Source organism: Camponotus floridanus, unplaced genomic scaffold (assembly GCF_003227725.1).
Source record: "Camponotus floridanus strain SB8 unplaced genomic scaffold, Cflo_v7.5 scaffold5, whole genome shotgun sequence".
In the NCBI taxonomy this organism is placed as follows: domain Eukaryota; kingdom Metazoa; phylum Arthropoda; class Insecta; order Hymenoptera; family Formicidae; genus Camponotus; species Camponotus floridanus.
Window position 1 is genome coordinate 3,658,405 of NW_020229658.1, and position 16,953 is coordinate 3,675,357.

General features: G+C 42.5%; 1 protein-coding gene across 50 annotated transcripts in view; it reads right to left on the reverse strand.

Annotated features, from left to right (window-relative positions):
* The window catches only part of LOC105258012 (Down syndrome cell adhesion molecule-like protein Dscam2), a 71,703-nt gene that overhangs the window by 7,643 nt on the left and 47,107 nt on the right, over window positions 1-16,953 (reverse strand). For 24 of the 50 annotated variants that reach the window (XM_011269016.3, XM_025412298.1, XM_025412290.1 and 21 more), the window contains exons 11-24: window positions 15,521-15,841; window positions 5,103-5,222; window positions 4,848-5,021; window positions 4,457-4,753; window positions 4,012-4,373; window positions 3,559-3,930; window positions 3,306-3,492; window positions 2,759-3,046; window positions 2,329-2,598; window positions 2,004-2,235; window positions 1,739-1,915; window positions 1,471-1,637; window positions 915-1,157; window positions 376-531 (exon numbers count right to left, since the gene is read on the reverse strand). In XM_011269016.3, the coding sequence (XP_011267318.1) occupies window positions 376-531; window positions 915-1,157; window positions 1,471-1,637; window positions 1,739-1,915; window positions 2,004-2,235; window positions 2,329-2,598; window positions 2,759-3,046; window positions 3,306-3,492; window positions 3,559-3,930; window positions 4,012-4,373; window positions 4,457-4,753; window positions 4,848-5,021; window positions 5,103-5,222; window positions 15,521-15,841 (3,366 nt within the window). Of the gene's footprint in view, window positions 1-363; window positions 532-914; window positions 1,158-1,204; window positions 1,388-1,470; window positions 1,638-1,738; window positions 1,916-2,003; window positions 2,236-2,328; window positions 2,599-2,758; window positions 3,047-3,305; window positions 3,493-3,558; window positions 3,931-4,011; window positions 4,374-4,456; window positions 4,754-4,847; window positions 5,022-5,102; window positions 5,223-8,832; window positions 9,121-9,704; window positions 9,996-10,348; window positions 10,643-11,018; window positions 11,313-11,883; window positions 12,175-12,422; window positions 12,714-13,121; window positions 13,413-13,717; window positions 14,006-14,263; window positions 14,555-14,838; window positions 15,124-15,520; window positions 15,842-16,953 lie in introns of all 50 variants that reach the window. The other 26 variants (XM_025412310.1, XM_011269040.3, XM_025412305.1 and 23 more) reach the window with 19 other exon arrangements.

A 16,953-nucleotide genomic window follows, 5' to 3' on the forward strand; every position in this document is an offset into this window, starting at 1 on the left:
AATATGTACGAATCGGTGCAGTCGACACTCGTTAGGCACCAACGGCGTAATAAGCGCAAACAAATAGAAACGAATGTTATTTTCGCTGGAGGGACATATACATCTCGACATAACGTATATAAGAACGTATATAACATTTCGAAGCAAGAGGCGAACGAAAAAGAAACTGGCAATGGTCGTGTGTAAAACTTCTGTTTGAGGACTGTGTGACACTGGTCGGGAGCCTAACGATGTATAATATATGTAAAAAATGTATTTCTTGAGAAAAGATGAAAGAAGGAACTATCGTGCCGATGCGACAACAACTACACAAGTAGTAGTCGAAACTGGTCTAAAAGGTAAGTGTTGGCAGTTGTGGCTTACTTATAACTGTACCTCGCTTGATACGATCACATGTGTTGTAGTTGGAACCAGGTACAGGCGGCAGCTTGCGATTCGGTGGCGCGATATATCCAAGTTCGTCACGAAGATCGGATCTGCGTTTGTCTAGAGTTGCGCCGCCAACACCGGTTTGTTGATAGACTACGTCATCTATAATATAGTGAATACAGTGATCTGGTAAATATGAACGCACTTATGTCTAATATAATATTTTTAATGTTATTATTTTTAATATAGATTACATTGATTATGCCATCACCCACGCTTGTGAAACAAAAGGAGGAGGAAAATTAAGAGAGCGGGATATTTCGAGGAGACTGCAAGACAGGGTGGCCGACGCGTGGATCAATCGTCGGGAAATTATTATGATAATATTACAAAATAATACATTATGTTATAATATCTGTATATATAATGTGTGTGTTGCATTTAATTACGCTCGAAAAATTATTAGCGCAATTTAATTTCCCGATGAATCTCCACCGTCTTTATGCGACTTAATAGGTAAAAGTAATAAAAAAAAATTTGTATACATTGTCCCTCGTAATATTTCTCGTCGGCTGAAGAGATACCTCGCAGCCGCGTTTGTTCCGGACCTCGAGTTCTCCTCGAGAGGGCCACGCAAATGACAACTATTCCTACTATTATGACAACGACCGTCGCGCCGACCGGCACCACCACGTTTACGTCGAGCCAGCTGGGTAACCATGGGAAATAACGTCTTACATCCGCAGCGTTGTCGTTACCGCCGTTACGTACGGGAGGTGCGATCGTGCCTGTTCGAGAAGACAAATAGAGAAAAAGATTAGGCAAATGCCATTACCTTTATCGCTACCGTGGCCCTTCCCCCTGAGTACGCAGATCACGATGACGGCAACGATTATAACGAGAATGGCTGCTACCACCGGCACGACCAGATTTAAATTAGCCATGAAAATTTTCATCGGGTCCTCGTCATTGCCACCACCGTTCACGTCCGGTATCTCGCGGGCCGGTGCAATGGTGCCTGGAACAAAAAATGTTTCGGCTTTAATCCAGCCACCATTGGCACCGGCTACGAAGCGCCGCTGCGAACAAACTCATACTCACCGCCAGTCACCGTCAATGTCGCGAATTCATACTCGGCCACGGCGAAACCAGCATTATTGTGAGCAGTAACACGTAAATGATACCAGCTAGCGGGATCCAGATCCAATACTACGAAGTTACCGCCAATCTTGACATTGTTGGAGACCTGATTCCATTCCTGTTGATGCCTGAAGAAACATGCACTTTTAACTATCGATTTCGATTAAATTATACATATAAATTTGAGAATTTATTATCTTTTTACCTTACTTTTTATTTTTTATCTTACTTCTTTTTGTGTTCAACGACAAAGTATAACATGGGACAGCCACCGTCCGACCAGGCGCTTAAGTGCAGAGTGATGCTGTTCGTGGACACTTCGATAAATCTTGCCGCTTCAGGAATGATCGGTTTGGAGCCTTTCGTGCGCGTGTTTAGAATATCCGAAGGATCACCAATTCCAATTCTATATAAATTAATTTTCATTGTCATTGTTATTGTATAAAATTTCTCATCGCCTACTTGTTAATTTACAGTTATGATGATAAGGTTACCCATTATAAGCCGTGACGTAGATCTGATATCGAGAACCGCACAACAAGTTTTCAAGAGTATATTTTTGTGCCGTCGAACTGATTTGAACAGTTTCCCACTCGCCAAACTCGGGTTTGTAGTGAATTGTATAGCCGTGAATCGGTGCATTGTCAGTCGGATGTGGACGTAATTTCATTGTCAAAGAATTTGTAGTGGTGGCGGTAAGTGTGACCTGCGGCGAGTGCGGAGGAGCTGCGAACGTAATATTAATCTCAATATAATCGACAAAATTAAAATTAACAAATAAAATTAACAATAAATTTTCGAAATATTTTTTTCACTTACCATGTACGACCAATTGATGAGTTACAGTGTCGTGTCCAAAAGAGTTTTCCACATAGCAAGAATATTCGCCGGTGTCCGCGCGGTCGACTTCCTTGATAAACAATGAACCTTCGGGCAATTGTCTCAATCGGTCGCTTGGCTGAAGAGTCGCGCCTCGTACTTTCCATGTTACTTCCGGTGCAGGTACACCAACAGTGAGACATGGCAGCTTTACGTCTTCCTTGTATATTGCAGTGAATTTGTCGTCGAACGATGCAATTTTAGCCGGTACTGTAAAAATAAATATAATAATTAGAAATATTTTTAAATTAATGATCAACTGTAAAAGATTATAATTATTTTTTAAATTAAATTTAATTTGATTAAACTAAAATGCGAATATTTCAAGCAAATTAAATAAAAATTTAAGAAATTGGAAGTAAGAATTTACCTCGAACACTTGGAGCCAGAGTCACAATCTTAGAAGCTTCTCCTTCGCCGATATTTGTGCTAGCAGTTACCCAAAATTCATATCTGAGTTGTTTATCTAGTCCAGATGCTTCGTGAGTAAGTTGATTCGGCGGTACTTTTTGGCTGGTTGGTTCCTCGGCATTATCAGCTTTCGTGTAAACGGTATATTGAGAAATAACTCCGTTAGGCTGGCTAGGTGGTCGCCATGAGATAAGAATAGATTCCGCGGACATGACCAGAGCTTTGATAGCAATTGGAGCTTCGGGTGCTGAGAAAATTGAAGAATATTGATTTAAAAAAAATATTTAAGAATATTAATTTTATTTAGAAAGAAAATAATTATTACAAATTTTTTTAGTATCATAAAAGCAGCAAAGTTGTAAATAAAAATCGATATAAAATAAAAAAAATAATAGTCGATATAAAAAAATGTGAAAATTATTGCATGATTGCTATTATATTTTTAAATTTAAATAATATATTCTCGAAATATGCCTTTGCATACGTTGAATAGTTTTTAAAATTACCATCTTGTTCGGTCTGGCAGTGAATCGGTGCGGACTTGACTCCATCTCCGCCGGAAGTAAAAGCCAAAACTTGCATACTGTAGTTCGTGTACTTCTTGAGGCCATGCAGAATGGTTTCGCTGGAAGAAGTGATCTTGGTGTCCTTTGTATTTTCATCATACCATGTGTCGGACGGGCCATAAATAACCTGAAACAAATATTTAAAGACGCCGCTGCTAAATATCTATTCTTCTAAAATCGCAGCTTCACTCACTTTGTAGCCGGTGATAACACCATTAGCCGCGCTGAGAGGTGGTGACATCCAGGATACTCTGATAGTCTGAGAGGTAAGAGTCGTGCAGGTGGTGTCGTGCGGCGGTTGTTCGGGTACGCCTTCTGCGGTGTGTTGTCTGCGTTCTTCGCTCATCGGTCCGGAACCAACCTTGTTGAATGCCTGAACGACGACGCCGTATTGCGTATAAGTCTTGAGATTAACGATCTGCAGATGATGATGTTCCTTTCCGTCTTCCTTGGAGAATTCGACAGTCTCAAACATATATGGCTTGTCCGCCGATTGTCTGTATCCAACGTAATAGCCAAGAATTTCACCATTCCAATCTTCACGTGGAGGTGGTTTCCATGTTACCTGACGAAATATTTATTGTAATAAATATTTGTTATTGTCGTTACACATTCTGAAGCATTCACAAGACATACTGATCGTTACCTTGAGTGTATGTTGATCGAGAGCGTCCACTTTGACAGAGGTTGGCGGACCAGTAGGTGCTTCTTCGGCAGTAATAATAGTGACCATGTCGGACGGATCAGATGTGCCAATTTCATTCTCAGCGACGATTCGAAGATGATATGTAGTTGCGGGCCTCAGATTATATACTCCAGCTACATTCTGTTGCGAGCCAGGTACAAGCACTCTATCGATATCAGTTTCCCAGGAACCCTTGCTGATCTTGTATTCAATGACATATCGCTTGATAGGACTGTTTCCATCGTATGGTGCGGCCCATGATAATTGCACAGAACGTCCTGATTTATCCAACACCTTGAGACCATATGCAACTTCCGGTACCTCTATAAAAAATTATAGAAGTGTGATCCAAGTGATTCCTCGAGTATCTATTGATATCACGTTATTCATAATTAAATAAACCAACCTTGTACAATCATGTTAATACTAGTATCATCACTGCCAAAAGCGTTCGTAGCTACGCAAGTAAACAAAGCAGAGTCGCTTCTTTCGGTTCGTTTGATGCTCAAGTCGGACAGTACTCCATTGGCTAAGATTTCTTCGCGAATAGTGTAACGAGAATCGCTCTTTGTATCTAGCCTTTTGTTATTCATGTTCCATAAGATTCCAATTGGTTTCTCTCCTTGTGCCTCGCATTGCAACACAGCCGGTTCTCCACGACGAGCGGTCTGATTTCTTAATTTAATTTCAAATTGAGGAGGAGCTAAAGAAAGATAAAAGATATGCAAAATAACAGTATGCAAAACAAACAGTATATTGAGTGTTGTTAAAAAACGTGAGAACCTAAAGTAAAGTACCTTGAACCGAAATAAGAATGACAGCCGACAAGCCTGATCCAATGCCGTTAACAGCCTCGCAAAGATAATAGCCTTCATTCGTTTTCTGGATGTTATTAATAGATAGAGTGCCATCTTCCACACTAATATCAGGATTGCTCAATTTCAAGTCAGTGTAATCTCCCGGCGTATCCCCTGTAAAATCAAACAAACGCGATTAATGCATGCTTGAAATGTCTTATATATTTGTCAAGCTGCGGCTGAAAACGCACTCACCAGCAGCTCTCTTCCATGTGACTTGAGGCTTGGGGAAACCGTCGGCTTTGCATTCAACTCGCGCATCAGATCCCTGAGCGAATGCCTTATCAGTGGGTTCCAGAATCCAACGAGGAGGTACTGTTACAGAATAAATAGATTAGTTGCATTGTACTATCGGGCAACACGGAATTTTGCAGTATCCAGGAGCCAGTCGCTTGTGAAAACTCGAGCCATATACTTTTGAGAAGTATTCATCAGACTATTTATCTTAAAAATTTTCTAATAGTATCCATGTAATAATATTATAATAGTATTAATGAAATATTATAATTATATATTAATGGATAATTTTATAATTATCATTTTTTATAATTCCATAACATAAGAAATATTAATAATAAAATTGAATAAATAGAGCCAACAAGTAAATTTACAATTTGTGAAATCAAAAAGTTTTGTTTATCCAAAGAAAGTTAATAAAATTGTCGATTAAGAATTTTATATTTTGGATATTATTAATATTGTTATAAAATCAAGGAGAAACTCGAATTATGAAAATTAGTTTTGTCGCGTGCAGGACAAAACGCGACACGCTCCCGCTACTGCGATGAATAGAATATAATATAGCATGCGGGATTCTGATATGATTATACGGGTATCTAATGCATGAAGAGAAAGATAGAAAGAAAGATGTGATGCGGGCAGAAAGAGAGATTACGGATTCAGCTCTGAAAGAGTTCAATAGCGAACATGCACGAAGCGTTATTAAATTCATCGTCAAACATAGTGCATCATGCTGTACCGCGTTTACAAATAGTACTCGATATTATGCGTTCGTTCAAGTATAAATTCATGCATTAAATGTCTCTCTACTAAGCTACATCCGCGTCTACAAAATGAACAAGTCAAGACGTGTGGTGAGGTGGCGAGGGGGCGAGGAGAGAGAACGTGTTAGGGGGATTCATTCGTGGATAGGGGTATGATATGAATTTATTCAGGGGTGAGAATTCTGAGATGCGGCTGGTTGGATGGTCGGTCGGTCATCTTAGAACAAGGACGCGTTTTAGCGCGATGGGGGTACGGTGAGGTATAAATCGACACTCGAACGAGACGAATATAATATGCAACTCGCATGTGTCAGACCTATGCAATTCTGCGATCGTAAAGTAGCAATTAGATTCGTTTGTGCTACGGGAAAACGCGTTCGTGAAGGATGTAGAAAACGCGATAAGATTCGCGTAAGGAAGATACATCCTGAGCGTCGCGTTATTTCGCCGCAGGGATGATCGAAGCCAAATGTAAAAAGTCGCAGAAGAACGGCTGACGATGAGAGCAAGATAACGAGGCGGGCAAAATAAACGAGGAAAGGCCAACGGCTCGACATAAGCTATTGATTTTTGGACCACGAAGGCCTTCAAATTGATCTTCGCTCGCTTGAAAAAACTGACGAATACGTAGTAAAAAGAAGAGATACAACAGATAAAAGTAAATGTGGATAGAGACAAGAAGAGGCAAGAAAGAGTATGAAAAGAAAATAGCAAGACAGTGAGCGAGAAAGGAAGAGAGTACGCGCGAGAAGGTCGTCAACGGCGACGAAAGCAACGCGCTGCGTACAAGTTGAATTGTAGAGCGAGCGCCGAACCAACTGAAATTTTCTGAAAAGCTTGTCGCCAACAGGGAAAAACACACGATCAGCTTTACAGCAACGATGAATAAGATGCAATCCAATCACAAGCCTGCGCTCATATAATACTTTCGCGGGATCTGCGCACGGCTGCATTTTCATTCCAAAACTTTTGCTCAGCCATCATTTATCATTATCGTGTCATTCTCAGTGCTCCGTTCTTTATTCTGGACCTAACCGTGGACTCGTAAGGTTGCCTCGTGGACCGTCTTGCCTGACAGATTACTAGCGACACACGCATAACGTCCGTCATGCTCCGGTGTTACCGGCTCGATCAGTAGTGTACTAATCCGTGGAGAGGGTTTCCCGATGTTGTATCCCATGTATTGCGGCAACAATTCGCCCTCGTAAGTCCAGACAATCTCGATCGGCGTGTCGCCGACCGGCACCATACATGCCAATTGGGCGGCCTGTCCGGCAAAGATCGGATGGTCTCCAAAATCGAACGGACTGATCCGTGGCAGGACTGCAACGGAACGGTAGGTAGATCCATGCTCTCGTAACGATCCTTCTCTTGGATTTCTTTGCGATCAATCGATCGTTTGCGCTCTTTTTCCGTACATAATATGCTCATCTGTTTCAATACTAGCGTTGCCTTTCCTCTTTGTTTTCGGCGCCGTCGTTCTCTGCATGTCGCGATACGTGCGTAAATAATTGATGGTACTAAACTAATTATATGGGATCGAGATTAACTTTTTCATGGAGTTGACTAATGCGGTATTATTTCGGTAATCGAGTAATCGAGATGTATGAAGGGATGCGGAGTGACAGAGAATGTGACAGAGAGTGAGAGACAGTTCTGGGCCGGGAAAGAACGGGAGACACGGCTCGTCTCGTAATATCGACGGTTTGTACTCGATTCGAACGATCGTGGGCACAAACTACGTATATACGCCTATATGAACCAGTTAAACGATTTAATCTCGTTACAAGAAAGACAATTCTCTATAAATAGAAGGAAAGAGTATGCGCCGAGCAATGCAAGACTTCCAGACAACACATATCTCGTAATAATATCATCGCAACAGTCAGGGCGGACAGAGATTGGAGATTTTACGACGTATATGAAAGCGACAGCAAGGGTAATAAATCTAATATCGAAAAAACGTTCTACTGAGATATTAGATAAATATATATAAATATAAATCTACAACCGAATAAAAAGGTAAACGTACCACTGCTTTCCGCTCAAATAGTAACACGCATACAAAACGGTAGTACTCTCACTACGCGTACGCCCGTTAAACACCATCATCATGCCGCGCGGTTTCGCTTTATGTTAAAGAAAAGATATGTATATACTTTATATTTTTTTTATATCTTTTTCTGTTTTATACTGGATGCTTTTGTGATCGTGTGATTTACGCTTTCTCTGTACCATTCACTTTGAGATGGGCGCTGTGCCGTGCACTGCCCGCTGGATTATCGGCGACGCAAGCATATTCTCCGGCGTGCTCTCCCCTGACAGCGGGTATCGTCAGGGCCGAGACTCTATCCCCCAACGCGGTGATACCCACTCCGTCGCCTACCTCTAAGTGGCGGCCCTCGAACAACCACTTGAGCGAAATCGGCGTGTCCCCCTTCACGACCGCGCAATGGACGATTATCAGATCGCCGGAGTTGGCCTCGTCGAACGCGAACGGCTGCAGATGTGGAGCGACTGCCGAGAGATAGAGAACGGACAGAGGCTAGAGACAATAGGCAATAATATACCGAGACAGAAAGAGAGAGAAGGAAGAGAAAGACACACGAACAAAAATGAATAAATTCCCGCTTATCGAGGCGGATTTATACCGCACGGAATCTGGCGCGATTAGCCCGATCCTTGTACAGCCTACCCTCGTGCCTACCCTCGCGTCCGCAAAAATAGGCCGCGATTAATCTTTATTATACAGATCGATAAGAGCGCGGCGGATATTTGAGCGGAAATTGATTTCGATAAAAATGTCTCTACGGGAGAAGCAGTGATCTAGGATGAGGAGGGAGAATCGGATGAGAATCGGAATAGGCGGATTCGCAAGGCTCAACGAAATATCGAGTAGATCCTTGCTGATCAGTATGCACCGTTCACTATGAGATCGGCCGAGAGTTCATGCCTGCCGGCAAGGTTTTCCGCGATACATGTGTACGTTCCAGCATGGGTCGCCTGGACGGATCCTATGCTCAGTATAGCGCCTCGTCCGCCCAGATCCACGATCGAGATCCCAGAGTGCGGCGAAATCGCATGACCGTTTAAGGTCCAACGAAGCTTCAAAGGTGGATCGCCCTCGATCACTGCACACGGTACCGTTACTACTTGACCCGAGTTAAGTGGCGCCTCGCCGAAAACGAATGGCAATAATTTCGGAATGACTGGAAGAAAGAAAAAGAGATCAGAAAAGAAGAGAGAAAGAGTTATCGAAGCTGCAGTCATTAAATCAACGTTGATGAAACATTGCGGTTTAGAAGACGGAAGATGGAAATCGTATTATCCTTCTCACTTGTTTCTTCATTTCTTCTTGCTCCCCCTGTTTTACGATCTGTATTATGGAGTGCATCGTCTTTTTGTATTGTATTTTTGACGCTATATGTTTCACGAAGCTAATCAAGACAACAAAATTAATAAAGAGAACATATATGTGTAACGAAGAAAATCGAGAAATGTCACGTCCAATAATAACATACGTAGGTGGCTAAAGTAATAGTAGCGGATTCTAGAGAACACAGACACACGCCGTGCTATGAATAATATGAAAAGCGAGGAAATGAAGTGTAGCGAAATTTAGAAAGAAAAATAACAACATGGAATAGAAATTAAAATGAGATTGAAAGAGAGAGAGAGAAAGAAAGAGAAACGAAAAAGAATATCTAAAGGACGGAAAGGATTACTCTCGGATGAGAAAGATGGCTAAATATGCAAGTGCGAATCGCGAGCATAGATCTGTCGAAAGGTGTACCATTCACGTCCAAGGTGACCGAATGAGAAATTGATCCAGCCGCGTTTGAAGCAACGCAGGTATATTCTCCAGCGTGTCGCGCAGCTACCGATTCGATGGTCAGTTGTTTGACGCGCTTTCCGGTATCAGACACGATCACGTCGCTGTGATAAGATTGTATAGGATGGCCATCGAAGGTCCACGTGATCTCCAGAGGAGAATCGCCTTTGGTCACAACGCACTGCACCGATACTAAGTCCCCGGCGTTAGCAGGTTCCTCGCCGAAGGAGATCGGTGCTATCTGCGGCGAGACTGCGATGCGAACGCAAGATAAAACAAAACTCGAAGAAATAGAAAAATGATGCATTTTTATTTGCGAAGTCCGATGAATAGATATTTTTAAATTGGTATTTGGCGTCCAGAATCTAGAAGAACGACGAACAACGAGCGATTTTTGTCGAAATAGCGTAAGTCATAAGAATAGACGTAGCAAGCAGAATAAAATTGAAGGTAATATTGTTCATATGGATCTTTGAGGATAGAGTTTGTCATCAGCGATAGCTTTAGTAATTTATATTTTGTTAGGAAGGATAGAATTTTTGAAGTATTTTATGGGATAAAGTGCTGACGATGATACTACGTCTTAACATGCGATTTTTTAGTACCATTGACCGATAAAATGGCGGAACGGCTGACGGATCCGACCAGGTTGCTCGCGACGCAGCTATATTCGCCAGCATGACGGGCGGTGACGGATTCAATAGTTAGAACAGACGTCTTTTTTCCGGTATTTGTAATTGTTATGTCAGGATGAGTGAGACGCGTAATAAGCTCGCCATTCAAACTCCATCGTATTTCAATCGGTAGATCGCCCTTCAAAATACTACAAACTGCAGAGACTTGTTCGCCCCAATTAGCTGGTTCTTCGCTGATGGAAAATGGAGCGATCTGTGGAGCGACTAGAAAAACAATCGCAATAAAACGATCACTGTATCGCACATATAAACGATATATAAACTCTTCGATCGGCAAGAATTATAGAATTATGTACAATACATTTTATGAGCAAACGTATTTTGTTTTCAATTTTTCTAGATAATCGATCAAAATCGATTAATTCTTTAATTGTCTTAGATATATAAATTTTCCTCAATAATTATATTCGTATGTAATCAATTGCCAATTATACCTCACTCGATGGGATAGTTTTACAAGGGTATCGATGTTATTGACGTGAAGAAAAGGAAACGATTTCATCTAAGAATGCTTGCAGGCAGATTAGTGGGCTCAATTTCTCGATCTCAGCGACATATTTCGGTTCATGCAGTGTTGTACCATTTACGGCCAAAGTAGCGGAGTAGCTCGTTGCTCCAGCGGCATTCGAGGCCGTGCAAGTATACTCCCCGGCGTGTCTCGGGCTCGCGGTCTCGATAGTTATTAAGCTAACTCGCTTGCTGGTACTTGAAATAGACACATCTGCGTAATTTTCTTTGGTGATGGGCTCGCCGTTTAGCGCCCACGATACCTCGATCGGCAAGTCGCCCTTGACGATCGTGCAGACCGCCGAGACCGCCTCGCCCCAATTCGCGGGCTCGTCGCTGATCGAGAACGGTGCTATTTGCGGAGCGACTGAAAACGATATTTTCCAAGACGTGTCAAATCTATTCACAGACTCATCAAATTCGAATACCTGCGTATCAACATTTGATACGCGAAGAAAAGATGCCTATCAGAAAATATTATTTATTGAAAAATGTTGCTCTAATTTGCATGAATTAGTGTTTCATCCTCCTATGTTTCTATTGCTATACTTATCTGATTTTATTGCACATGTTTTTATATGATAGAAAAATAAAAAACTTTGGGTTTGAGAACGATATAAAAAATGTAATCAAGTATGAAAGAGTGTTCGTAGTATCATTATAGTTTTAAGCTAACTTCATCATGTTTCGTGGAGATAGCGAGTTGCAAAATCTCCGCGGTCACAGTGAATGCACGATGAGAAGCCAGATGATAGACAGACGCGTCCTCATCGTCCCCCGTATTCGACAAGACGGGAAAGAATGTTGAAAAGATATGAACGTGGTTGAGGAAGTTGAAGGGGATGATGGAAAGGAGGGACGTTTTGTCTTCTATGCCCGGCGGAGAAAGAATAGTCGCGAGATGAGATATCGCGTATGTATGCATGCGCGCGTGTTACCGTTTACAGCTAGAGCGGCCGTATGACTGGAAGCCCCGGCTTTGTTCGACGCGGTGCAAGTGTACTCGCCGGCGTGTCTGGCCGCGACAGCATCGATCGACAGGACGCTGAGACGCTTGCCCTTCGTTATAGAGAATTGATCTGCGCTCTCGGCGGATATCGGTTCGCCGTTGAACGCCCAGGCAATGTCCATCGGGAAGTCCCCCTTGAGGATGGAGCAGGTCGCGGAAATTGCCTCGCCCGAGTTCACCGGCTCGTCGCCGAACGTGAACGGGAAGATCTGCGGAGCAACTGCGATCGCGGATCGCGCGTGAGAAATAAAAATTCGATGAAATTCCCCTTCGCGAATTACGGTCCTCGCGGTCCTCGCGAGTCGTCAACAATGATTACGGCGATCAGGAGCAGGGATATCGTATCGTGAGACAATGCGATGATGGGGGGATGATTTACGATGAATTATGAATCGCTGTGATGGGTTAAGCGAGTGCTGTACGACGTTTAGCTGACGTGCAGGTGTGCTTCTGGAGATAAGTAGGTACCGTTGACAGCGAGGGTCGTCGAATGGCTGACGTTGCCGGCCTTGTTCGTAGCTACACACGTATACTCGCCCGCGTGCCTCGCGGCCACGGACTCAATGCTGAGAGCGCTCATATGTTTATTAATCTTCGTGATCGTGATATCCGAATCGTGCGGATTAATCGTATGGCCGTTAAACTTCCAAGCGATCTTTATGGGAGAATCGCCTTTTGTAATAGAACACGTCACGGAAACCATGTCGCCCGAATTCGCCGGTCCATCGCTAATCGTGAAAGGCCCTATGTGCGGCGCAACTACAATATTACGATAATAAATATCAGCCGATTTTCACAACCGTTAAATTTAAATTTATATAAAATAATAAGTTAAAAATCTCTTTATTATATATATATATATATATATATTATATATATATATATATATATATATATATATATATATTTATATCCTTTATAATCCTCGAGTAAAATTATTTATTCAACGCGCAAATTATATTTTTGATGATGGATCCTAACATCGCTGAAATAAAAGGAGAAGATGTCGACGAGATTATTTTACAGATTATTTTTGTTTTACATTTTTTTTTGCATGGGAAAAGGAATTGTAGGAAATCATGGGAGTGATAAACCTCTCTGCACATGCACGATAGGGAAAAGTGAGAATAGCTACGCGAAACACAAGACGTGGGAAGACCTTTATACCATTCACGGCAAGTGATGCGGAATAACTCGTTCCACCAGCAACGTTGCTAGCCGTGCAGGTATATTCTCCAGCATGGCGTGCTGTCACGGCATCGATCGTAAGTAGACTGACACGCTTGCTGGTACTGACTATCGATATGTCAGAATGATCTCGAGAAATTGGCTCGCCGTTGAGTGCCCACCCGATCTGGATTGGGTGATCGCCCTTTAACACCGTGCAAGTTACCGTGATGGTGTCACCCCAATTTGCCGGTTCCTCGCCGATCACAAACGGCATGATTTCGGGGGCAACTATAGAAGCGTTTAATTATAATTTTATTTTACTCCAATTTCAGTAAAAATTTTTAATGCAATTTCTCGTATTCGCGTATAAAACTCATATTTCCTACATTTAATATAATTTTATTACATTATAAAATGTAATATGTGTTTAAATTTTCATCATTAGCTCAGCCTGTCAGTTTCGTTAGACGTGAAGGAATGTGATGGGATCTTCGGGAGTATGTGAATAGTGATAGTGTCAAGCTACATGAGAGAATGACTCATGCATGCATCAGAGAATGATAATGAGAGTTTTGAAGAACGTCGTTTTGTACCGTTAACGGCTAAGGAAGCGGAATAGCTCGTTCCACCGGCGGCGTTACTAGCTACGCAAGTATATTCTCCGGCGTGGCTAGCCGTAACGGCGTCAATCGTGAGCAAGCTGACGCGTTTGCTGGTGGCGATCGTTATATCGGAAAAATCGTGAGAGATCGGCTGACCATTGAGAGCCCATTCGATCTGTATCGGCTGATCTCCCTTCAGGACGGTACACGTTGCCGTGACTGTTTCTCCCCAATTCGCTGGTTTCTCACTAAGCACGAAAGGCGCTATCTCCGGAGCAACTAAAGTGGACAGATGATCAAGGACAGATGATATAATACGATTAATCTACTTGCAAACCGATGTAACATCGACATGAATACAATAACCATCTTTGCGATTGATAACGCCTTGAAGACCACGATTGATAACGCCTTGAAGACCGCGATTGACCATCGATGGTTTCAGAGGAAGCGGGTAATAACGGATAATGACGAGCAATGATGGGATGCAGAGGTTCAAGAGCCAACAGAATAGGAAATATCTCGGACGAGATGTACCGTTCACAGCTAAAATCGTTGAGTGACTGGTTGCTCCGGCTTTATTCGACGCCGAACACGTGTATTCTCCTGCGTGTCTCGCGGCGACGGACTCGATGCTGAGGATGCTATTCTTCCGCGTCGTCGCCAAAATATTAATGTCCGAACGATCTGGCCGAATCGGCTCGCCGTTCAACGCCCACGTGATCTCGATTGGTAAGTCACCCTTGAGAATGGCACACACCACAGAAATAGAATCGCCCCAGTTTGCTGGTTCCTCGGCGATCTCAAACGGTGCGATTTGCGGTGCGACTGTAACGAGTTTTCTACTTGTTTCTTTCCCTTCTCTTTTTTTTAATACTCTTTTATGCAAATCGTCAATCTTCTTCGTAATCCAATTATCTCGACACGATGGGGCCAGAGAATTGAAAAAAAAGAAAGTGAATGACGATGTCGGAATAATTGCCATTAATGTTTTCATCAGATATTCGATCGCATCCTCGCATTTTAATGGGATGGAAAGGGAGAGGAAGATTGAAACGGGGCAATTTTTCAGAGCAAGACCGATATTCTTTTCTAACGATTATTGTAGATACCGTTAACTGTCAATTCCGCGGAATAAGTGGTTGCACCAGCAGCGTTGGAGGCAACGCAAGTATAAGTGCCCGCGTGACTCGGACTCGCAGAATCTATGGACAGCAGACTGTTCCTCTTGGTTGTGGTTACAGATATTCGATGATTTTCCTCGATAGGCATTCCATTCAACGCCCACGTGATCTCTAACGGGGAGTCCCCATTGACCACTGTGCAAACCACCGATACGGAATCGCCCCAATTCACCGCCTTGTCGGCCATTTCGAAAGGAGCAATGCGCGGCGGTACTGTCACAGAAATACTACTTGATATCGAATCGGAGGTAGGATAAGTGAGACAATGAAAAAAGAAGCTCTTGAAAATTATAGATCATAGAAACTTGAACCTTCCAAGATTTTTACGATTTTTTTTTGAGATGCAACTGGCTTGAAAGCATTTAAATATAAAAATACAAAGAAATATATTATATAATTGCGTATGTGCATATATATAATATCTTTTAAGGCAACTAGTGTAATTAGTGATAACGCGATTGTCATCAGCTACATCTCAAAGCTACGACGCATTGCCATACACACGCAATTTTTCCTGATGGTGCCACGAAGCGCTATAAGAGAAGCCCGGTGTGTTTCGTGCGTCCAACCAACCACCCAACCGTCATTGATTCAAACTGAATAAGCGTACCGTTCACCGACAGAACCGAAGAATGGGTAGCAGTTCCGGCCATGTTGCTCGCAGTGCACGAATACTCGCCCGCATGTCTTGCGGCTACCGATTCAATCGTCAGTGTGCTGGCCCGTTTGCTACTCCTGCTTATCATTATATCGGAATTATCGTAATTATGCTCGTCGAATGCGCCATTCGCGGTGTCGATCACACGCCCGTTAAGCGACCAGATTATATCGATAGGTAGATCACCCTTTATCACGGCGCACTGGACAGTCGCCATCTCTCCTGCATTGGCTGCCTCATCACCGAAGGTGAAGGGCGCGATTTGCGGCGCCACTGCAACCGCGAAGGGCACACTCGTAAAATACACGAAAGTTCCGAACATTCGCGGTAAGAGAACGTAGCCGAATCAAATTCAGAACCAAACTGGACGACTCACAAAACAGTATTTGTGGATCTTTAAAGGAAAAATCAGGGAGAGGGATGGAAAAATGGTACTTTCAATAGAGGACATTGAACAACAATGTAACGATAAAGCGAGATACGGGAAAAGATTAAAATAAAAAGAAAAAAATATATATATATAATAACGTGAGCCATCGTTTCGCTGTCACTGCGGGATGGATCTTTGTCACTGGCTGTCGCCATCTTCAACGATAATCTCGCTGTTGCAAGATATCTTACGAGATTATCGCCTCAACAACGACAGTAAGTGCGAACGGTGATTACTCAATCGATTATTACTGCGAAGAATATACAAGAAGTTACAAGAGAATAACGTAAGTGTATACAGGTGTAAGGCAATAAATTTTTTTATATATACGAGAGCGCGGTACCGTTCACCGAGAGCACAGCGATGTGACTGTCAGATCCGGCGGCATTGGTCGCAGTACATTTGTATCTTCCAGCATGTCTCGCTGCCACGCTGTCGATGCTCAAGAAGCTGACCCTCTTATTGATCACGATATTAACATCCGTCCGACTCGAGTCGATCGGCATGTCGTCGAACGTCCACGTCAATTTTACGGGAAAGTCGCCCTTGACGATCGTGCAAGAGACCGACAGCATCTCGCCAGAGTTGAGAGGATCGTCGCCGAAGGAAAATTGAAGGATCTGTGGCGCGACTGCGTGAATGACACCCAGCGTAGACGGAAGGGTGTGAGAGATAGAAAATGGTCAGCGAAAGGATAAATAATGGTATTTTGTATCGTGTATAAATTAAAAATTTTCTCTCGCAGTTTTTAACGTAACAAAAAGAGAAAAATAAAAATGTGTCAGTATACAATTAAAATTATTAGATTATTATAACATTCATAAACAGAAAATAATAATGTTATTAATTACATAAATTTAGAATAGAAAATAAGTAACAGGAAATAATGATTAATTAAAAGAATTATATAAATGTCGGTGTGAAAAAAAATATGCATAGCCGTATCTGTAAATGT